The sequence below is a fragment of the Amblyraja radiata genome, chromosome 4, assembly GCF_010909765.2.
Source record: "Amblyraja radiata isolate CabotCenter1 chromosome 4, sAmbRad1.1.pri, whole genome shotgun sequence".
NCBI lineage: Eukaryota > Metazoa > Chordata > Chondrichthyes > Rajiformes > Rajidae > Amblyraja > Amblyraja radiata.
Window position 1 is genome coordinate 97394789 of NC_045959.1, and position 25141 is coordinate 97419929.

The 25141-nt window shown below is 41.3% G+C and overlaps 1 protein-coding gene across 1 annotated transcript in view; it reads left to right on the top strand.

The window, feature by feature from the left end:
* fbxl2 (F-box and leucine rich repeat protein 2) overlaps positions 1-25141 on the top strand; it is a 111055-nt gene that overhangs the window by 58877 nt on the left and 27037 nt on the right. Inside the window, exons 9-11 of the mRNA XM_033019988.1 lie at positions 8107-8181; positions 16182-16312; positions 22655-22715. Coding sequence (XP_032875879.1) covers positions 8107-8181; positions 16182-16312; positions 22655-22715 — 267 coding nt within the window. The remainder of the gene's footprint in view (positions 1-8106; positions 8182-16181; positions 16313-22654; positions 22716-25141) is intronic.

Consider the following 25141-nt stretch of genomic DNA (forward strand, 5'->3'; position numbering starts at 1 on the left):
GTAAGGCAGGGTTCATTTTACTTTCAATTTGGAGTCCGCGAGGCTGTTGAATAACAGTTATTCTTGTGTAATTCTTCTCGAGCCTTTCTTTGATACAGACATTGTTGGACAACCATGTTGTAAAACATTGCACACTTTTAATTATCGTGTAATGCCAATAAGGTAGAGTAGAGTGCAGCTTGGAGATTGTTCACTATAGTAAACCATCGCAATAACGGTCCGCACTGGGGGTTATTACCAAACGTCTGCTATAAACCAATGAGGGGGTTAATATGAACCGTATATTACCAGTAAACGTTCAATAAACATACCCTACACAATAAACAGTAAAGGACACAAAATACACAATACCTTGGGGCGGCACAGTGGCGCCACGGTAGAGTTCCTACCTTACAGTGCCACATCCTGACCTCAGTCCAGGACACTCAGTTTTCCTCCAGCGTTGTTGGTTTACTTCTCGCTGGTGGAGATGTTACCTCGCGGTCCCATTGGCCCGGGTTCGATCCTGGTCTCGGGGGTCCCCTGTGGCCGCATGGTGGGGGGGGGGGGGGGGGGCAGCATCCGGGGCAAACCCATCCCGTCACAATGTCTTTGTCTTTACAATGTGAGAGGAAATATAGAACCACTCCGGTAGTTCTACCCTACACACTGAATTGTCCCTAGTGTGCAGGATAGAAGTAGTTTACAGGTGATCGCTGGTCGGCACAGACTCAGTGTTTCCACGCTGTAACACTAAATTAAACTAAAATGGTTCAAAAACACCATTCGTCCCATCCACCCAATGGTCATTCTGTGAAACACCAAACTCGGACTGAAACAAATAAAATTATTAAGGGATTGGACAAGCTAGATGCAGGAAACATATTCCCAATGTAGGGGGAGTCCAGAACCAGGGGCCACAGTTTAAGAATAAGGGGTAGGTCATTTAGAACTGAGATGAGGAAAAACGTTTTCACCCAGAGAGTTGTGAATCTGTGGAATTCTCTGCCTCAGAAGGCAGTGGAGGTCGATTCACTGGATGCTTTCAAAAGAAAGTTAGATGGAGCTCTTAGGGCTAGCGGAATGTAGCTTGTAAATGAATGCCCCTCAAAGCATGATGGAGGTTGCAGTAACCGTGTCAATTAGAACGCAAAGCACGATTAACATCACCGCTTATTGTGATGCAAAACGTTCTTTGCAAATGGTGCATGCCTCTGACACAGAAACAGTTTTGATTGGAATCTAAAGGCTTGCTCCTTGTACCTGAAAGGACTCAATAGACAATAGACAATAGGTGCAGGAGTAGGCCATTCGGCCCTCCGAGCCAGCACCGCCATTCAATGTGATCATGGCTGATCATCCCCAATCAGTACCCCGTTCCTGCCTTCTCCCTCGTTCCTCTCAGCTGTATTGTTTCAACATTTTCTTCTACATGAATAAGCATTTCCAGGCATTTTAAGAAAACATTGCTATTGAACAATTTCCAGCTGCTAGTTCAGACTGAAGTCTTTCCCCAAAATTACTGCGTAATGTCAGATGCAGGGTAGTTTGTCCTGATGTAGCAAACTCAGATGTCCACAAATGCAACATAGACTTCACCAGCGGTTCAAGAAGCTGCTCAGCACTGGCTTCTCAAAGGTAATCAGAGGTAGGCACTAAATGTTGGCTCCCCAGCCATAATCACAAGCTGTAACTAAATAGAAATATATAATTCCTGGTTCTCTTGCCATTCGCCTTACATCTGTGTCAAATCGCTATTAGACGTTCAGCCATTTAGAAAGTTTCTCTTTCATTTTCGAGTATTAGTCACCTGCATCAAATCTCTTCAACGTTCTCAGCAATGCTGGTGAGTGTCACATAGCCATACAGCATGTAAATACCAACTATCCTCAAAATGCCACAGATAGCTCTGGAGGCCAAGTCGATTGGTATTTTTAAGGCGGAGATTGACAGATTTTTGATTAGTAAGGGTGTAAGGGATTATGGGGCAAAGGCAGGGGAATGGGGTTGTGAGGGAGAAATAGATCAGCCATGATTGAATGGTGATGTAACTTGATGGGCCTAATGGCCTTATTCTGCTAAAACTTATGAACTTATGAATCAAGGGTTATGGAGAGAAGGCAGGAACGAGGTACTGATTGTGTATGATCAGCCATGATCACATTGAATGGCGGTGCAGGCTCGAAGGGCCAAATGGCCTACTCCTGCACCTATTTTCTATGTTTCTAACACGATAACCAAAATCCGTTATAAAGAGGTCCATTAAAACAAGGGTTTACTGTATTGATGTGTGTGGCTGAGAATGTTACCATTTTTGTTTAAATTACTTTATAGGCATCAAGATACACAAGTAATAGAGGCAGAAGGCAAATTATCTAAATGGTGTCAAATTGGGAAAAGGGGAAGAACAACGGGATCTGGGGGTCCTTGTTCATCGGTCAATGAAAGTAAGCATGCAGCTACAGCAGGCAGTGAAGAAAGTGAATGGCATGTTGGCCTTCATAACAAGAGGAGTTGAGTATAGGAGCAAACAGTTGTATAGGGCCCTAGTGAGGCCACACCTGGAGTATTGTGTGCAGTTTTGGTCCCCTAATTTGAGGAAGGACTTTCTTGCTATTGAGGGAGTGCAGCGTAGGTTTATAAGGTTAATTTCCAGGATGGCAGGACTGTCATATGCTGAGAGAATGGAGCGGCTGGGCTTGTATACTCTGGAATTTAGAAGGATGAGAGGGAATCTTATTGAAACATATAAGTTTATTAAGGGTTTGGACACACTAGAGGCAGGAAACATGTTCCTAATGTTGGAGGCCAGAACCAGTGGCCACAGTTTAAGAATAAGGGGTAAGCCATTTAGAACGGAGACAAGGAAATACTTTTTCCAACTGAGAGTTGTGAGTCTGGAATTCTCTGCCTCAAAGGGCAATGGAGGTCGGTTCTCTGGATAGTTTCAAGAGAGAGCTAGATAGGGCTCTTAAAAATAGCGGAGTCAGGGAATATGGGGAGAAGGCAGGAATGGGGTACTGACTGGGGATGATCAGCAATGATCACATTGAATGGCGGTGCTGGCTCAAAGGGCCGAATAGCCTACCCCTGCAGTCTATTGTCTATTGAAATGCACTATTCAGCCCCATGTCGCTGCTCACCGTTCAATTAGATCCCTTCTGCAACTATCCTGCACTGTTTTTGTTTCTCTCAAAAAATATTTTATCTCTGCCTTAAAAATGCTGGGCAACTGAGTATGCCTCTCTCGGGCAAAATTTTTTAAAGTTCTCAATCATGTTGAAATTATACAACTAGACGTCAGTGAAGGGATGTATATTGTGATATTTTTCATTTTAGACATCTATTGCTCATTCCTGCATGGCCTCAAGAAGGCAGCCGTTTGCCACCAGGGTCAGTACGGACCTACTGTGCTGATTTTGACCATTGACAATCAACTATCCATTTCCATGTTGAAATGATAAATAACTGTGATGTTTCAAGTTCAAAGGTACAGCATGGAAACAGGCCTTTCAGCCACCGGGACCTTGCTGACTATCCATGACACCCATTCACACTAGTTCAATGTTATCTCTCTCATCCACTTCCTACACACCAGAGGCAATTTTACATAGGTCAAACCCGCACGGCTTTGGAATGTGGGAGGATACCAGAGCACCAGGAGTCACTGGGAGAAAGTGAAAACTCCACTCAGACAGCACCCAAGGTCAGAATCGAATCCGGGTCTCTGGTGCTGTGAGGCAGCAGGTCTACCCTTTGCGCCACTGTGCTGCCCCTCAATTGTTTTATTCTTGCTGCAGCTGCTTCATCTGTCCTGTCTGCGGTGTAGGTTGCAGATTTGGGAGGTGCTATTGAATTCTTGGGGTTGTCCTGTAAGGTGGCAGCGGTAGAGTTGCTGCCTTAATGGCCTGTCCCACTTTCCTGAGTTACTCACGAATTCTCCCGAGTTTTCCCCTTGCTTCAAACTCGGAGAATGTCTGTAGCGAGCCCGTAGGAGGCCGTAGGCGTCCGTAGATATTTCGTAGCGGCACGTAATGCCAGCCGTAGGTACTCGGGGCATCAGGTAAGTCGGGACGTTTTTTCAGCATATTGAAAAATGTCCACGAGTAAAAAAAAATAGCCCCGAGTACCTATAGCTGGCTATTATCGTAATTCTCCGAGTTTGAATCAAAGGGAAAACTCGGGAGAATTTGTGAGTAACTTGGGAATGTGGGACAGGCCCTTAAGGCAGCAACTCTACCGCTGCCACTTTACAGGACAACCTCCAAGAATTGGCTTTACAGCGCCAGAGACCCAGGTTCAATCATGACTAAGGGTGCTGTCTGTACAGAGTTTGTATGTGTTCCCTGTGACCGCATGGGGTTTGAGTTCAGGGCTAACCAGTCAGAGGAAAGGCAATGCTTGATTACAATGGAGCCATTCACAGTGTACAGAAACATGATAAAGGGAATAATGCTTAGTGCAAGATAAAGTCCAATCAAAGATAGTCCAAGGGCCTCCAATGAGGTTGATAGTAGCACAGGATAGCTCTCTAGTTGTTTGTGGGACGGTTCAGTTGCCTGATAATAGCTGGGAAGAAACTGCCTGAATTTGGAGGTGTGATTTTTCATTGTTTTATACCTTTTGCACGATGGGAGAGGGGAGAAGAGGGAGTGGCCAGGGTGCGACTCGTCCTTCATTATGCTGTGGGTTTCCTTTCCGAGGCAACATGAGAAGTAAATGGAAGGGAGGTTGGTATGTGTGATAGTCTGGCCTGCGTCCACGATTGTCTGCAATTTCTTGTGGTCTTGGATGGAGCTATTCCCAAACCAGTGTTTGGCAACTGGGATTTCACGTAGACCGAGGCGGACAGCGAAGGTGTTCATCGGAACGAACGCCCAGCCTGCGCTTGGCCTCGCCGATATATAGGATTTTACACCTGCAACAGCGGATACAGTAGATGAGGTTGGAGGAGGTGCAAGTGAATGTCTGCCTAACCTGAAAGGACTGTTGGGGTGCCTGGACAGAGTCAAGGGTGGAGGTATAGAGACAGGTGTTGCATCTCCTGTGGTTGCAGGGGAAGTCTAGATAGATGTGGGAATCATAAGGTTTGTAATAGATGTCCGTCGATAGTCTATCTCCTGTGATGGAGACGGTGAGATCAAAAAAGGGGAGGGAGGTGTTGGAAATGGTCCAACTAAATTTGAGTGCAGGATGGAAAATAGCAGTGAAGTTAAAGTTTATGAGTTCTGCATGGGTGTAGGAGGTAGCCCCGATGCAGTCGTCAATGTAGTGAGATAGAGGTCGGGGATAGGGCCAGTGAACACCTGGAACGGGGATTGTAGAGAGTGAAGACCAGCTCGCTATGCGGCGGAGAGTGTTAGTAGAGGGCTCCACATATCTTCCATTCATTTATCCTAAGTACCGTCTATATCTCTTGTTTCCCTTTCCCCTGACTCTCAGTCTGAATAAGGGTCTCAGCCCGAAATCTCAGCTATTCCTTTTCTCCTGAGATGCTGCCTGACCCACTGAGTTACTCCAACCTTTTGTGTCTATCTTCGGTGTAAACCAGAATCTGCAGTTCCTCCCTGCACATGGTCCCAAACATGCTGTGATGCGTCCCAATAAAATGCTTTCTACGGCACATCTGTAGAAGTTGGTGAGAGTTGTTGGGGACATGCCGAACTTCCTAAGCCTTCTCAGGAAGTAGAGGTATTGGCGTACTTTCTTGGCCATTGCTTCAATATGGGTGGTCCAGGAGAGGTTGTTGGTGAAATTTACACTTAAGAATTTGAAGCTTTCAACCATCTCTACTTCAGTGCCATCAATATGTGTACCACTTTGCTTCCTGACGTCAATCACTATCTCCTTTGTCTTGCTGAAATTGAGAGAAAGGTTGTTATCTCAACACCAGGTCACAAGATTTTGTTATCTTGTAGGTTAATTGACTTATGTAAATTGTCCCTATTGTAGAGGATAGAACTAGTGCACGGTTGATTGCTAGTCAGCAGTGACTCGATGGGCTGAAGGGCCTCTTTCATGCTGTGTTTCTAAATTAAACTAAACTAGTGATTAATACAGCCAAGGTGTGCCAGTTGTAGAATCAAGTTGAATATGTTGACATCTGGTGTTGAGTACTTTGAATGTTGAAGCAGCTGTATCCATCCAGGCAAGTGTAGCGTCTTCCATCAAATAGCTGATGCATACCTTGCAGTTAGGGGGACTGCTTTGGGAACCAAGAAGTCAACTCCATTACCATGGAATACCTAGCCTCTGACCTGCACAAGTACACATTTTACTGAGTTGGTCCAATAGAGTTTGTGGTCAATGATAATAATCCCTGACTCTCTCTCTTCCCAGGATATTGATGAAAATGCTTTATGGAGAAGTGCTAGCTTATAATAGAGAAAAAAGATCATTGATAAAGCAACTGAAGATAATTCATTGCAGGAACCTGCAGTGAAGGCCTAAGGATAACTTAATAAACACTACCATCTTCATTTGTGCATGGTGTGATACTATCAACAAATCTGCTTACTCGCTGATTTCAATTTCAATTTTATGTATTTTAAATCCCTTGGTGCCACACTTTATCTGAACTTTCTCTGACATTGAGAACACACATTTGTCTTCTCATTGTGTCTCCATATTTAAAATAAGATCTAATATTTGGAGCTATGGTGGGTCTGAGCAGATTTCAAACTGAGTTCCACTGAGGAAGTTTTAGTGAGGAAGTTTAGTTTTGGCTTAGTGTCGTTTATTATTAATAAATAATAATGTACCAAGGCACAGTGAAGAGCTTTTGTTTGGCTGCTATCCAGTCAAATAAAAGACTATACGTGATTAACAATCGAGCAGTTCACAGTGCACAGATAAAGGGTACAATCGTGTTAATGAGTAAAAAGGGGGCGTTTCAGTCTCATAATAATTCCTTGCAGGATTTTCAAAAATAAAGGTATTTTTAATAGGTATAAGTTTATTTTTGTTACTGCAAGCTAAAAATGGTTAGTTTAACAAATACTAAAGGCTGCATGTTACACTGTTTAAGAGTACATCATTACACAGAGAGACTGCTTATCAATATCTGTGGCAACCCATGGTGAAAGTATCAGCTGTGTTCTAATAAGAAAAATTACAAAGTCATTTTTAAGTGTTTTTCCAGGAGTACAAGAACTGCACATACTTCCCTGAAAGTGGCGTTACAGGTAGATAGGCGGACGTCTGTTGACATGCTAGCCTTCAGCAGTTGGGGAATTGAGCATAGAGGTTGTGACATTATGCATCGTAAGTGAGGTTGTCCTTGGAGTATTGTGTTCTGCTTTGCTCACCCTGCAATAGGAAAGTTGTCATTTAGCTGGCAAGAGTGTAGAGAGGAAGTTGCCAGGAGTCAAGGACCTGAGCTTTAGGGAGAGGTTGGCATGCTATGACTTCATTTTTTGGCGCAAGTAGGCTGAGGAGGTGTATAAAATCATGAGAGAAATAGATAGGGTGAACGCACAGGGGAGGGGTGTCGAACTGGAGGACATAGGTTAAGGTGCAGAGAGGGGAAATTTAATGGGAACCCGAGGGCAACATTTTCACACAGAGTAGTGAGTATAGTGAACGAGTCAAGTCAAGAGACTTTAATTATCGTATGTACTGACAACAGAACAATGCAATTCTTACTTGCAGCAGCATAACAAGTACTTGTATATATGAGTTGATAAAATGTGCTGCCAGTTGAAGTAGTTGGGGCAAGTACAGTAACTAAATTTAAAATACCTTTGGACTACATGGATAGGAAATGTTGAGTGCAATATAGGTTAGGCACGGGAAAATGGACTAACTTAAATGTGGCATCTTGGTCAGCATGGATGGATTGGCTGAAGGCCGGTATCCTTGCTAGATGACTCTGAATCTATGACTGGTTCCCAATCAAAATCGAATTTTACCCAATTAGACCCTCGTAATACAAATAATGTTTTTGAATTGCTCAATACATGTTAAAGCGGAACGACCTGTGGCTCCTGTTGCAAAGATCATTATTGACTACATGACGAAAGTAACATTCATTATCGTGCTTCCATTCAGACTTGCCTAGATCACTGTTGTAATCTGATTGTGATCTATTGTTGCAAAGAGAGTAAAATGGGTATGTTTCTCCAACAGCTCGATGATGACTCGCTGAAACACATTCAGATCCAGTGTCCAGAACTAATGACACTTAATTTGCAAGCATGTTCAGTAAGTATTGGTTTATTCAAATTTTTAGAGTTACATTTTTCTTTGTTAAGTAATTTTAGATCTCGTGTTTGTATCTGACCGATTGACTGCAAAGATTCTGATTAATATTGATGTCAATTATGGAAATAGTTTTATAATATAATCACTACTCTTAATTTTACTCAATTCTTTACATCAAAAACTAAATATATATTTGTTACTGACAAAATCAATATTTTAATAAAAAACAATATCTCTACTAAAGTAGGATTGGTGGGAGTGAGGTCTTGAGAAGTCCTTGGTACGGAGGATAACTTTTCAAATCTGGTTCTGTGAGGTATGAGGTGGTTAATGAGGCCAATAAGGGCACTGTAGATTCTTCTGTATATGGGTAACGATGAGGCTGATGGGTCGGCCAGGCAGGTGGGCAATTGATGAGGTGGTGTGCTCCTTTTATTACACATCCAGGACTTCTGTGTGCTTCCAATTTATTCTCAATGAAGGTTCTCAATATCTCCCTGAGTACTGCTTTCCTTAAGCAATTTGTCATGATCAAGAGGTTCTCAGGAGTCAGTAGGGATGCTGTGCTTTATCCAGGAAACTTTGGGTAACTCGTATTTGTTTCTGTCTATAATCTTCTCCCATAACAAAGCTTTGTATCAGGCCTGCGATTGATGTGTTCTGCCCAAGTGTAGTCGATTGAAAATAGTTAGGGTTTCAACGTGCCTAGGATAGAATATTGACAGTGATTCACCTATCCTTCCAATTAATTTGGAGGACTTTGCAAAGAAAGTGTAAATGATATTTTTTCAGTGCTTTCACCTGCCTGCTGTAAGTAATCCACAACTTAGAAACATAGAGGAAGAATCATTGCTTCCCAGTAGACTTCCCAGATCTTTTTGCAGTTTCCCAAAACATTGAGATCTATGGCAGAGGTTGTCCCGTACAAGAGAGATTAGTTGCACCAGAACTGGAGGAGGACCAATATCTTGATTTACTTGAATACTCGGGAACATTTAAATTAGCCTGGCGGTGAGATGGAATCCAGCGCGGTGTAGCAGAAAAGATAGTTAAAGAAACGGTAGAAGTTACAGTCAGCAAGAACAGTAGATAGAACAGATAGCCAGAGAATGAGTGAAGAAGCTTCTGAGGCTAAACTGCATCGATTTTAATGTAACAAGCCTGACATGTAAGGCAGATTAATTCATGGCATAGATAGGTATATGGGACTGGGAGATTATAGTTATTACAGAGACATGTCTGAGTGATAGACAGGACTGGCAGCTGCAGGTGTGATAGAGGTGGTGATAAGAGTGGAGTGAGAGCTGTGATAATGTTCAGCGAGAACATGGCTATAGTATTTACAGAGGATATTGCTGTGGTTATGTCCAGCGAGGCTATGTGGGGATAACATAGAAATAAGAAGGTGGTGATCTCTTTGGGATTGTACTATAAGCTCCCAATATTATCAGGACCTAGAAGCGCATGTATGTAGTGAGATTGCAGATAAATGTCAGAATAATAGCAGGTGTTTTTAACTTTCCTATTGTGGACTAGGACTGCCATACAACTAAGAGATTAGATAGGGTAGAAAATATCTAATATGTCAAGACAGGTTTCCACAAGCAATATATAGATGGGCCTATTAGAAAAAGGGTTACACTCGATCTCTTATGGCTGAGGGTCGATGGGGAAGCAATTTGGGACCAGTAACCATAATTCTATTAGTTTTAAAATAGTTAGGGAAAAAGATTGGACGGGTCTTAATGTTGAAGTCCTAAACTGGGGCAAAGGTAATTTTGATGGGATTAGGTTGGAACTTGCAAAGGTTGCTGGGGAGTGGCTGTTAGCGGGTAAAGGGATATCTGTCAAGTACGACATTTAAAAAAGTTTGACAGGGAATGTTCAAGGTCAGCATGTTCCTATTAAAGTGAAGAGCAAGGCTGGGAGCACTAGGGAACCTTGGTGATATTTACCAGGGAACGAGAGATATTGAGACTCTGGTCAGGAAAAAGGAGAAGGTATATGTCAGGTATAGTCAGCTGGGATCAAGTAAATCACTTTGCGAGAATAAGAGATACAGAATTCATTTAAGAAGTGACTCAGGAGGACAAATAGCGATATGAGATATACTTGGCAGATAGGTGAAAGAGAAACCTGAAAGATTCTGAGTACATTACGAGTAAAAGGGAAGCCAGGTAGTATTTTGTCAGGATGCATCTCAAACTGGTATGGCAGCCACTTTGTTCTTGATTACCTGCAGCTGCAGAGAGTGGTGAACACTGCCCAACTATCACAGGCATGTCACTTCATTCCATCCAGTCCATTTCACAGTGCTTTGCATCAGGAAGGCTGGAAGTATCGTTAAGGATGCCTGTCATCCAAGCTACTCCCTTTTCTCTCTTCAACCTTTTGGAAGAAGATACAGGTGCTTGGAAGCTTGGACATCAGACATAAGAACAGCTTCTTCCCCACAACTTTCAAACTTCTAAAGTGTCATTGAGCTATACAGCTAAACAGGCTCTTCGGCCCACTATGTCTGTACAGACCATGTTGTGTACTGAAATGCGGGAGAAATTCAGCGGGTGAGGCAGCATCTATAGAACGAAGGAATAGGTGACGTTTCAGTCTGAAGAAGGGTCTCAACCCGAAACGTCACCTATTCCTTCGCTCCATAGATGCTGCCTCACCCGCTCACTTTCTCCAGCATTTTTGTCTACCTTTGATTTTTCTAGCATCTGTAGTTCTTTCTTAAACATGTTGGTATACTGGGCAAGTCCCATTTGCCTGCATTTAGCCCATAGCCTTCAAATTCTTCCTATGTATATATCTGTGCATATGTCTTTTAAAAGTCATAATTGTATCCACATTCTATAGGTTCCTCTGGCAGCTCATTCCAGATACGGACTACCCTCTGAATGAAAGGGTTGCCCATAAGGTCTCTCTTAAATCTCTCCTCTCTCACCTAAAACCTATGCCATGTAAGTTTTAGAATCCTTTACCCTGGGGAGTGTTCACTTTATCCATGTACCTCATGATCTTGTACACCTCATTAAGATCACTCCTCAGCCTCCTATGCTACAAAAAAAGGTCCCAAACTATCCAACCTCTCCCAAACGTATATTACAATCGCTTCACGCTCTTAAATAGCTTTCTATACACTGTAAATGGCTCAATTGTAATCATGTATTGTCTTTCTGCTGACAGGTTAGCACGCAACAAAAGCTTTTCCATGTACCTCGGTACACGTGACAATAAACTAAACTGAAATAAACTAAACTGAACTGAACTGAAAAGCGCAAGTCCAAATAACATGTGGTGAACCTTTCCAACCACATTAACATCCTTTCTACAGCTGGGCAAACAGAACTGCATGCGGTGCTCAAAGTGTGGTGCAATGGAGGCAAGTGTGCAAGCACCTTCTTCACCACTCTGTCTACCTGACTTACCACTTTTGGGGAACACATGCATCTGCACGTGCAGTTCTCTCTGTTCTGCAGTACTCTCCAGGAATTGACATTCACAGTGTTAGTCCTGCTCCAGGAAGTGCATACCAAAACACAACTCCTAACACTTGTCAGAGTTAAATTCCATTTGCAATTTTTTGGCCCACCTTCCCAATGATCTAGATCCTGTTGTAAACTTAGATATCCTTCTTCATTGTCTACTAAGCCATCAAATCTGGTGTTATCTGCAAATGTATTAACAATGTAAACTACATTGTCATCCAAATTGTTTTTTTTAATATAACAAACAGTAGTGGACCCAGCACCGTCCCCTGCGGCACTCCACTGGTCACAGGCCAGAAAAATCATTAAGTCATTTGGTTACTATGTTATTGTACTTCGGTATTTTGATTTTGTATTACTTCAGATTGCACTATAATCGTGTGTAGGAAGGAGCTGCAGATGCTGGTTTACACCAAAATGCTGGAGTAACTCAGGCAGCATCTCTGGATAGAAGGAATGGGTGATGTTTCGGGTGTAGACCCTTCTTCAGACAATCTTTGCACCATTATGCTGTTTTGCATTAGTTGCTTTTATCATTACTATATAATGTTTATTCTCTGAGCTTCATGCTAACAAGGAATTTCATTGCACCCTACTGTATCCACCAAGCTGAGATCTGCGAGAATAGGTCTTCTTAAAGATCAGTGTGCTCGTTTATGTGTGGAGCTATGGCAGATGGGTGAGGTGTTAAGTGAACATGTCTTGCCTGTATTTACTGTGGGAATGGAAGCTACTGAGTTCAGGGAATTGAATAGTAGTGCACTGAAATATATCCACATAATGAAAGAAAAGGTGTGGATGGTCTTGAAGCATGTAAAGGTGGATAAGTTTATCCTAGGATTTTGTGGGAAGCTAGGGAGAAATTACTGGGGTCCTAGCAGAAATATTTGTATCTTTGTTAAGTACAGGAAGACCAGAGGGTGGCTAATGTTGGGATTTTATTTAAGAAAAGCTGCAAAGCCAAGCCTGTGAGCTTAACAGTGGCAGAAACATTACTGGTGGGGATCCTGAGAGACAGGATCTACCTGCATTTGTAAATGAAAGTTGGTATAGTTAGCATGGCTGAGTGTGGGTAATCATATTTATGAATCTAACTGTTTTTTCAGAAGTTAACGAAGAGGATTGTCAATGATAGGGCAGTAGATGTTGGCTACGTGGACTTTAGCAAGATTGTATATGAGTCTCACATGGTAGGCTGATCTGGAAGGTTGGATCACAAGGCATCCAGAGTGAGCTAGCCAGTTGAATGCAGAATATATGGTGGAAGGAGACATAGGCTGGTAGTGGAGGATTGTTTTTTAGATTGAAGCTTGTGATCAGTGATGTGTCGCAGGGATCAGAGCTGGTTCCTCTGTTGTTTGTCATCTATATTAATGATTTGATGAGAATGTAGTTGGCATGGTTAGTAAGTTTGCAGATGACACCAAAACTGGTGGTATAGCAGACAATGAAGAATGTTATCTATGATTACAATGGGATCAAGATCAGCTGGGTATTTGAATAAAGAAATGTCAAATGGAATATAACTTGTATTTGGGAAGTTAACGTAGTGTGGGACATATTCAGTGAATAGCTGATCCCTGAGGAGTGTTGTAGAACAGAGACTGACAAAGGACCATGAAAATGATAATACAGTTAGGCAGCATGGTCAAGAAGGCATATGGCATGCTTGCCTTCATTAGTCGGACATCATGTTGCCAATGTACAAGACGTTGGTGAAACTGTACTTGGAATATTGTGAGCAGTTCTGGTCATGTTGCAGTTTTTTTTGAAGGATGAGATTAATCCAGAGAGGGTGTGAAAAGATCCACAAGGATGTTGCCACGGGGAACTATTTTTTCACACGCTGGGTCGTTGATATATGCCGGAGGAAATGTAGAGAAAGGTATACATACCTTTTAACTAGATATTGTGACAGGTACATGGATAAGAAAGATGTAGAAGGATATGGGCCAAATGAAGGGAAATGAATCTGGCTCAAAAGGGCAACCCGATCAACATGGAGGAGTTAGGTCTGAGGTCTTGCTTCTGGGCCGCATAATTCTATGACTGACTGGTTAACCAGAGTTCCTGCTGGTTTAGCCAAACTTAAATCCTACATCCCTGTTACCGCTATTCAGAGATATTTAAAAACTGTACATATGGTCATAAAAATTATTTAAAACATTTAAACTATCATAATGTCCTAAAACTTAATGTAAAAGCATTCCTTTTTTAAAAGTAAACAATTCACCCGTATTCATTTAGCCCCTCAGCTCAGTACACCACTGCTCCAGCTTCTGAACCATAACTCTTTTTTAAATCATTTCAATGTACAGGCATGAAAGTGACCATAAGATAGATGGTAGTTTGCTTTGGAAATACTATTGAGAGTTGAGAATGAGTCCGGCGCGGCTTAAAATCAGCCAGCGGGGGCTTCAACATCGCGAGCCTCGATTGCCTTGACGCAGCAGTTTGATTTTAAGCCGTGCCGGGCGGTGAAAGGCCCCGCGAACGGGCCGATTCAGCCCTTAAAAAGCACCTGATATCGGCTTGAATCTTTCAAAAGCTACAATGTGATAAATAACACTTAAACAAATAAAACTGAAGCAAATAAAGGCAAACAGAAGAACCAACCTTGGAGGGGGGAGAGAAAGAGAGTGAGAGAGAGAGAAAGATGGGAAAAAAATACTAAATAACACGAGTGACCGTGAATGAGGGACTTACCTGCAAGCCAGCCAGGAAACCCGTATCGACCGGAGCCCTTAATGACCTGACCCGTTTAAATCCGATACTCGTTTAAATCTTTCCCATCCATCAATACATCCAATTAGTTCAAATGGTAATTGTACCCGCATCAGTCAGCTTTAAGAAATTCTCTGTGAATACCTTCAGTAATACTTGAAGGTCAAAACACAATTGGTGACACATCGTGTTAATACGATGTTGGTAGAGACTTTAACAAGCGGTTAACAATGGCACCCCCACTGTCTCGTGGAAAGCGGAGATTTGAATCAATTCTTTTTCACCAAATTTCAAAATCCGGATTACAAAACATGGGGTGGGTTATCCCCCACCTCTCAAACCATGGGAGGGCCGTATCCCCCCCATCCCCCCCAGGATTTCCGCACATGTTTCTGTGTATAGTTAGCATTCTCAATTTTCTTTTCCATTTGCTATTGCTAATTTACTAATTAGTTTCCTTTAAGGGGAAGTTCTGAAACTGGGAATAATAATGACTATATACAGAAATTTGCTCCCTTGGAGTTCAATGGAATGCCTAATCTCTAAAGGAACCACTCTAATCTCTTGATGTTTAAAAAAAATACTGTTTGATTATTTAATTATTTTTGATGAGATTATATTGATCGATTTTATTTGGTGATTGTGCTCCCACTGCTGAAGCATCTTTGATCGATGTTTGGTGATTTCATAAATGTGTAATGTATTACATAAAATACTCACCATTGTCAGTAATTATGATTTTGCCTGAAATTTGTGCCAATAAACTCACCAGGAAGTGCTCTGGAATCATGAACCACAACTTTCTGCACTTGAGTCTGCAATGAAAACAGCTCTATGAAATCTCTTCATGTGACATGATGAGCATGATGCATTTCCAATTAATCCAATTATCCTTCACTAACTGACAAACTCAAGTAATTCTAAGGAGACGCTGTTATTAGGAGCAGAAATCAATAATGGAATTTTGAGAATATTCTTTGCACAATACTTTTATTGATGTATTTTACACTTTGAAAGCAGGAATGTCCAGAACCTGAAATTAGTTATTATGCCATTCATTGATTACCTTGTGTGTGAAATGTCATTAATTTTTCCTGGGACTTGGCTTCTCTATTTGGACCACAGTATATGAAGGACCACCAAATGAGCATGTTACAGTTTCCAAAGAAATGGATATCCAAAATCAATCAAGTATTTTTGTTCACACCCCCACCTACTCAGCAGACAAGTGTTGTGTAAGTGTGCAGAGATTGGGATTGTTTGCTTGAGAACTGACCATTTCTTATTTTCTAGCCTACCACTACTAGTTGCCAGGACTAGTGGGTCTGAGCTACAGAGAGAGGTTGAGTAGGCTGGGGCTCTATTCCTTGGAGTGCAGGAAGATGAGGGATGATCTTATAGAGGTGTATAACATCATGAGAGGAATAGATTGGGTAGATGCACAGAGTCTCTTGTCCAGAGTAGGGGAAATCGAGGACCAGAGGACATAGGTTTAAGGTGAAGGGAAAAAGATTTAATAGGAATCTGAGGGGTAACGTTTTCACACAAAGGGTGGTGCGTGCATGGAACAAGTTGCCAGAGACTCTATGACCTTTTGGGAGGAAACCCTTCCTTGAGGCATCACTGTTTGTGATAAAGGTTAATACCTGATGTGGCCATGTGATTATCCACAAATTCTGAGCCTGATTCTGTCAGAAGGCCAGTTATAGAATATGCATCTATTTGATTTGTAGTCAATGTGATATTTTGTGGAAGTTAATAATCTGTAAATTTTGTTTGTTGTCGTAGCAAATCACAGATGAAGGATTAGTAAGTGTTTGCAGAGGTTGCCACAAACTCCAATTTCTCTGTGTGTCTGGATGTGGAAATATTACTGATGCTTCCATAACCGCATTGGGATTGAATTGTCCTAGAATAAAGTGAGTACTAATCAGATCCGATGTTCAAGTGTTAATACTGAAAATAAAACGCTTATAGTTATCTACTATTTGCAGTAACTATAATTTGCAATTTACATAGTACCTTTAGGTCACAATACATTCCAAATATTTCACAGTGTGATATCCAACCCATTTTTGAAGAGGGTGATGTAGTTTTGTGCTGTCAGCCATGGCTCAATTGGTGATACTCTTGAATCAGAGTTAGAAGATTCACATCCTACTGCATATTCTTGAAAACAAATGCTGGTTTGATGCTCCCATGCAATGCTGAGGAAGTGCAATGATCTCTGGAATAGCATATTTTAGATTTATTAAATCAATACTTTATTTTCTCTCCTTTACAGTAATTTATAATGCCGGAAGTCATTGCGTTATTAACTCTTTAATCAATAAAGGAGTTGGTGGGAGATTTCTGCGTGGAGTTTCAAAATGACAATGGTGGCCACACCAATGTGCATTATTTGCTATAAAGTGCTTTGGCATGTCCAAAGGTTGTGAAAAACACAGTATAAATGAGACTTTTTTCTTTACAATGTTTTCATTGAGCAACATTAACAAGGGAGTAAATTAAAAGCAGTGTTGGTCATTCTTCATTTAGATGAAGAATGTATTTATTTAGTTGGTTATCTAATCACATAATTACTGCACTTCTATGGTATATAATTAAGCCTTTATAGTATTAAAATTATTTTCTGAACACTGGTTTTCATTGGAAAATCAAAAAGTTGAGATAATTTGATGGTTAAAATTACTTCATGCGAACGAAGCTCTAATGGAACCAGTTTAAAGAGAAAAACAAAATACAAGGAAATTATGTGAGGATGTTTCCAATTAATGACAAGATGGAAAAAAAGGCCCATACAAACAAATGGTGACATAAGCATGTCATTAGAGATAGGATTAAGGAAAACTGACATGATGACTAGGTGGCATTTCAGATTAGCAAAGTGTTTTGTTCTTGTACATAGTTTAGTTTATTTAGTTTAGCTTAGTTTATTATTGTCACGGTTGCAAAGGTACAGTGAAAAGCTTTTTGTTGTGTGCTGTCCAGTAAAGACTATACATGCTTTCAATCAGGTTGTTCACAGTGAACAGATACAGGATAAAGGGTATAACATTTAGTGCAACATAAACTCTAGTAAAATCCAATTGAAGATAGTTTGAAAGTCTCCAATAAGATAGATAGGAGGCTAGATGGCTCTCTAGTTGGTGAAACAACGGTTTCAGTTGCCTGATAATAGCTAGGAAGAAACTGTCTCTTAATCTGGAGGTAGGCGTTTTCAAACTTCGGTACCTCTTGTCTGATGGGAGAGCGGAGAAGGGGTAGTGACGGGGATGAGACTGCTCCTTGATTATGATGGTGGACCTTGCCAAGGCAGTTTGATGTGTAGATGGAGTCGATGCATTAAGGGAGGTTAGTTTGTGTGATGGTCTGGGCTACGTCCACAATTTTTTGCAGTTTCTTGCCGTCTTGGATGGAGCTGTTCCCAAATCATGCTGTGATGCATCCCGATAAATGCTTTCTACAGCACATATGGAGAAGTTCTTGAGGGTTATTGGGGACATGCCGAACTTCCTAAGCCTTCATTGGAAGTAGAGGCTTTGGTGTGATTTCACAATTTTATTTAACTTTAGTTGTTTCTGGATGTTGTTGCAATGATTTTAATAGTAAGATTGTGCTGGTTTGGTAATTGATACACAGATCAAATATAAAATTAATATCATGTAATTTAAAATACTCTATAAATGGTAAGAAATCCATTTATAGTGTACAGTGCACGATGTTAGATTGTTATAATCTAGACATCAGGTGTAGATTTTCTCCTACTTTTGCCTCCAATTTACTGAAGAAATTATCTTAGCACTGTTGTCAACAATCTTCCAATGAGTTGTTTATCGTGGCGATTGTTGTTTTTTGCTAAGCAACGATGGAGTGTGTTACTATTTTTCACATTGTCCAGCACAAGTTTGTCCATAGGAACTGGGTCAAGTGAGCAAGTTTGCACTTGTTTCCTGTGTTCAAGTTCACATTTATTGTCACATACACCAATTAAGGTATAGTGATGTTTGAGTTACCATGCAGCCATGCAATTAAAAGAACACAATTCACGATAGAACTTAACATAAACATCCACCACAGTGATCACTGTGATGTAAGGCAATAAAATTCAGTCAGTCTTCCTCCTTTTTGTTCACCCGTGTTGGGCCTTGACCCTCCGTAGTCGCCGCTACAGACGGCCCCATGTACAGGCCCTCTCGTCGGGATGATCGAAGCTCTGACGTTGGGACGGGACACTCCGCGGTTTGGAGTATAGTTTCTATTAGAAATTAGTGATGGCTTTCTCCTAGAATCTGTATTCTTTGTGTCTGTGCTGCCTGCATGATTGTGAGCCGAAAATTATTTTTTATTCCAATATTGAAATGTGGACAGTCATCATTTATTGATTAGTCTCAATGAGCCTTGAGAAGGTGACCTGCAGCCTTAAACATCACTGCAAGACTGCTGCAGTTCTTGCAGGGATGATATTTCCACGGCATTTTCAGGATGTGAACTCCAGGAAACCAAGCAATAATGAAAGAATGACATTATATTTTGAAGTCAGGATGCTATGTGATTTGGAGGGGAGGGGAACATGCATGTGTGGATTTCCTCAGCGTTACTGCTTGTGTAATTGGGAGATGCTAAAGAAGTTTCTGTGACAAGAACTGCATTGTGTACATGTGCCGAAGCAGTGTGCTGTTGATGGAGGGAATTAATGTTATGGGGGAAAATGGGTTGTCAGTTAAGCGGACTACATTGTTTTATTTAGCTTTAAGGTTCTTGACTGTTGTACAAGCTGTTGCCATCCATGCCCTCCCCCACATGACTCTATCCACCAACCGACCCTTCCTCACCTGAATGTATCTATCCAGTTTTAGCGCCCACCCCAGTCCCTTGCTTCTTTATACTAATCTTTCAATCCATGACCTGAAATACTGACTGTCGATTTCCCTCAACAGATGCTTTCTGACTGGCTGTGCTCCTTCAGACCCATCTGGATTAATCTCAATTACCAGCACCTAGATTATAGTTTTATATCAAGTCTTCTACTAGATACATTATAACTATTGTGAGAATCTCTGTAGTGCTAATTTGAGTGAGGAATTTCTTCCCCACGTGCCCTCCATACCTTGTTATCCTTACCTTCATTCTTTACCCTTATTTGACCTTCCAAAATGACTGTCTTCCCACTCATTAGGGTTAAATTCCATCTGCTATTGCTTTGCCCAATTTACCATCCTATAATATCTTTCTGTAATCCGAGACTATCCTGCTTGTAATTCATTTGTGTGCCATTTGCAAATTTACAAATCCTGCATTAAAATCTAGGTCATAAATGTGGATGGAAAACAGTAAGGGCCCGGGTACCACTGTTTACAGACTTCCAATCATATAAATAGTCCTTGCCTCTCATCACTTAATATCAACCCAATTTTGGATCCAATTTGCCTTGGACACAAAGTGCTGGAGTAACTCAGCGGGTCAGGCAGCATCTCTGGAGAACATGGATATGTGACGTTTCGGGCTGGGACCCCTCTTCAGACTGATTGTGATGGGGGGTGGGAGCGGGAAGAGAGGAGGGGCAGGACCCTCATCTGCAGTTCCTTGTATCTACATTTCACTTGCACAGATCCCACCTATCCCCCAAAACAGTCCCAATGATCTGCCACCATTGCTGCAGCCACATATTATTTCCACCTATCTTCCTATTTCTTTGCTCAGGAGTGCCAGGCATCAGAAATAATCCAAAGTTTACATCCGTGGCGGTTGCAGGACCTGATTACTTTTCCTCTCTATGTCGTTGGTACGGACGTGTCCATTAACCATTAACTATTCACCATCCTCCCCCTCAGAATATTCTGCACCTACTGTGAGATACTCTTGACTCTGGCAACAGGTAGGCAACATACCATCTCAGGGCCTCATCGATGGCACCCAAAAAAAGCCCCAAAACTAGTCTGTTACCTTCACAATATTGCCTCCAAAATAGCGCTCTCTTTCTTCGGGGAAACAGAGTCAAATGTGTTGCTACAGTTTTAGCAACTATTGTTTTCTCCTGATCAGGTAGCTCCTTAACAGTGTCCACAGAGCAGTAGACACAGTGTATATCTGTTTATGCTGGTGTTGGCCACAAGGGACTCCAGTCCTACCTGCCTGTGTCTACTGTTTTTTCTAGTGGTCACTCATCACTTCTCTCCCTGTGCATCTATTACTTTTGGGCTGACAGGCTAACAACTGTGCCATCCGCAGTGTCCAGGAGATTGCGGATGCTCTATTGTGAGTCCATCTGCAGCTCCAGCTGTGCAATGTGATTAGTTAATAGCTGCAGCTCAAAATGTTGTGATGGGAAAGGGGGATCTTGATGCTGTCTATTCTTGAATTTGATGTCCTGTTTTTCTCCAAGGGAGAGAGGTTGCAGACCTGGGAAGTGTTGAAAAATAAACTTGGTAAGTGGCTGCAGTACATAATGGATTGGGAATGAAGACTCAATTTTATGATGGGCTCGACTGAAATAGACTAGTTTGTTCTAAAAATTCTCAACTTTTTAAATGTTGCTGAACTGAATTGCTGAAGTGGGTGGTGGTTCATTTTTTTTTATCATATCTGATTGAGAAATGATGTAGATAGAAAGTCTGAAAAAGTAAGGAACTGAGAGATTCACTCCTGTACAGCTGTCCATCATCTAGTTCTTGTTGATATTGGTCTTCAGTATTGGAAGCCAGGAGGTTTCTGCATGACTGTTCAAAATATTGAAAATTCATGGTTCAATTTTGGGACTATTAGATTTTTGTAGTTTATGCCATTTATAAGTTAATGCTAATCACCTGAGCAAGAATCTGGATGAGTATTATTTGCAATTCACCCCTGTCCATAACATCAGTGTCTTCCAGATCATCACCACCTATCTTAATTGGTTGAAGCTAATTGTATCATCTCTTGTGCTATTCCAGCTCAGAGTAATTGCACTAACCTTCTTGTTGTTGCAGCTGAGATTCAGCACAGTTAAGCCACCATGGTCTGCATTCTTACTATACCATAGATAGATACAAAATGCTGGAGTAAATCAGCAGATCTCTGAAGAAAACGAATAGGAGACGTTTCGGGTCATCACCCTTCTTCAGACTGATTGTAGTAGCGAGAGTGGGTGGAAAAAAAACTGGAAGCAATAAAAACTGGTGAAATCAGGGCCAGTAACAGATGACACCAGGCAAGGAGGTGCACTGATTTTTTGTCTGTTTTTTTTTTTGGCTAAAGGCAGGAGTCTGAAGAAGGGTCCCGACCTGTAACATCACCTATCCATTTTCTTCAGAGATGCTGCCTGACCCGCTGAGTTACTCCGGCATTTTATGTCTATCATTGGTATAAACCAGCATCTGCAGTTTCTTTTTATTACATTATTACCTGGAAGTGCATTTTCACCCTCTTTTTCATTACAGTTTTACTGTATCACCTGGAAGTGCATCTTTCACCCTCTAACCTACTACTCTGGCTATGTGGAGTCTCAAAATAAGTTCTAAACTATTTCTAAGTTCACACCATTTATTTTCAACATACACTGTTAAATTAGAACATTTAATCATGCTCACAATGACAATAGGATAAATTGCCTTTTGGTTGCAAACACTTCCATAATTGTAAACAGTTTGACTTCCAGAATGTTCTTTTTGTAATCCTCCTCAAAGTTTTTTGTAAAATGGAAGTGTTAAAAGGTCAGTATATTTGTACATTAGGAAAAAGCAAAGCTGCATAATACTTTGTGAAATATAGTCTGTACTTTGGGTTCAATTAAAACCATCAAAGGGGGGTCCATATATCTGTTAATAGTCACTGCAGTTTTGTAATACTTGGACATAATGTGTGAAATTGCTCTTAATGCAAACAAATTCTGGGGTTAGCTAAATTAATGGCAAGTGAAAAAAAATAGTGATTTAAAAAAAAACTGCTGGAGGAATTTAGTAGGTCAGACAGCAGCCATTGAGTGAATGGACAGTCTGAAGAAGGGTTCTGACCTGAAATGTTGCCAGTCTGTTTCCTCCCCAGGTGATGCCTGACCTACTGAGTTTCTCCAGCACTTTGGGTTTTCTGCTCAAGATTCCAGCATCTGCAGTTTCTTGTCTCAATAAAATAGTAATCATTGAGATCCATTATTTCATTTTCTACATTGCTGCAATTTTTTAATTCATCAAGAATTATAAATAACTGCAGAGATTAAAGACTTTGAATCTGGTACAGTTGGATTTTAAAATGATTTACGGGGGCTGCTGTATGTTTTTTTTCAGGATCTTGGAGGTAGCGCGATGTTCACATTTGACAGATGCTGGCTTTACAGTGTTAGCAAGAGTAAGTTTCTTTGGGATGCAGATTCATCATAGTTGTTATAATTGTGTGTGTATCTGTGAATTATCATTTAAAAAGCCATTGATTTCAATGATCACACTACTGCAAGAGTAAGCATGTAGCTATGTTATCAGTTGCAAATAAAAAGTTAAGTTAACTTTGAAGTTTTAACAGTGAATATGTCATTTGGAAGCAAAATTCTCAATAGTTTTAATTATCAGAGACATTTTAATGCCCCCCTGCTTTGATAAGAACCAAAGCGATGCTCCAAACTTGTGTTCTTTTATAAACTACCTCGAGATACTGGATATAGAGCCACAGTGGTGCTATTTTGCTACCAATGAGATCTTGCTATGCTTTTATGTCTGATCCCCAGGATGGAGAATTCATTGCGTGGAGAATCATTGTATACTATTCTAGTAAGCACACACGGGCAAAGGGCATGGGGAATGGGTCAAATTCAACTAAATTCAGCAGATTGCTGTGTCAAATTATCCTGTTACTCCTACATTGCATATGCTTGTCCACTTGGATAGACAGGGGCTTATTAGAGATAGTTAGCATGGAACCAGTATCCTGGCAGACAGGTTTGCTAGTCCTACACAGGTGGATTTAAACTAGATTGGCAGGGGGGTGGGATCCTATGCAGGACCAAGGTAGATGAGAGGCTGGAAGTCAGAATGGTTGGTGATGAAAGAAAGTTCAGCGGACAGAATAGGCAAGAGAATTGTAGGGAACGAGTAAGTACTGTTGGTTTGAATTCCACTTATTTTAATGCGAGAGGTTTGACGGGTAAGGCAGGTGAACTCAGGGCGTGGATAGGTGTGCACAACTGGGACGTTGTAGTCAATAAAGAATCCTGGTTAAGAGAGGTTTAGGACTGGCAGCTTAATGTTGTAGGGTACTGATGCTACAGGAAAGGTAGAGGTGGTGGTGAAAGAGGAGGGGGTGTTGCTTTATTGATTCAGGAGAATGTCATGGCAGTGGTCAGAGATTACATAACTGGTGGTTCGTCTAGTGAGGCTATATGGGTGGAGCTGAGAAAGAAGAAAGGGATGATCACCTTGTTGGGGGTGTACTATAGGCCCCTAAATAGTCAACGGAAATTAGAAGTGCAAATATACCAGGAGATTGCAGGCAGCTGCAGAACTAATATGGTTGTCATAGAAGGGGATTCTAACTTTCCCAGCATTAACTGGGACTGTCATAATGCAATAGATTTAGATGGGACAGAATTTGTCAAATGTGTTCAGGAAAGTTTTCTCAGGCAATATGCAGAGGGCCCTTCAAAGGAGTGGGCAACACTTGATCTACTTTTAGGAAATTGGGAGAGGCAAGTGGATGAAGTGTTTATGGATGAGACTTTTGGGCCCAGCGACCACTGTTCCATTAGGTTTAAGATGGTTATGGATAGAGACAGGGCAGTTAAATTAACAAATTCAATTAAAATAAACAAGTAAAAATTCTAAATTGGGGCAAGGGCAACTTTGAAGATATTAGACAGGAACTCGCTCAAGTTGATTGGAGCAGGTAGTTTGAAGGAAAAGTAATGTCAGGAAAATGAGATATAATTTTAAAAGTGTGCTGACAAGAGTTCAGGGCATGCATGTTCCTGTTAGACTGAAGAGCGTAAGGAAACTTCGATGAAGAGAGAAATTGAGGCTCGGGTCTAGTATAAGAAGGAGGCATTGGAGCAGGTGGAGGCAGCTGTAATCAAGTGTATTCCTGAAGAGGTTTTGGGAACCGATGAGCACGCTAAAGTACGAAATCAGGAGGGGGCAGGAATAAATGGCAGATAATATTAAGGATAATCCCCAGAGATTTTGTAAGTATATTAAGGGAAAAAGAGTAATCAGAGAGAAAATGTGGCCACTCAGGAATCAAATCTGTGTGGAGCCACAGGAGATTAGCAAGACCCTTAATGAGCATTTCTCCTCTGTTTTTTACCATAGAGAAAGACATGAGGGCCGGGGAACTTAGGGCAGTCAATGGAGTGTCTTGAAGGCAGTCAATAATAATAATAATAATAATACATTTTATTTTTGGGCGCCTTTCAGAAATCTCAAGGACACCTTACAGAGATTAACAAGAATAATAAAACATATAATCGGAATAAAATAAATAAAAGACGTCACAGAAGCACAAATTAAAAACAAAATTCAGTCCAAAAACAGAAAAATCAAAAACACAATGTGAAGAGAGAGCAGCGGCAGCTAAAGCGCGCCAGTGTCCACTCTCCCTTCCGACAGTCATCTTGGACACAGACCAACAGATTCACTTACAGACAAAAAATCATCCCCCCACAATGGTTACCACTGTGGGGGAAGGCACAATGTCCAGTCCCCACCCCCAGTTCACCCAAAGTCAGGCCTATTGAGGCCACCGCTATTGCCTCTACGGAGGCCCGATGTTCCTGGCCGTTCTCACCG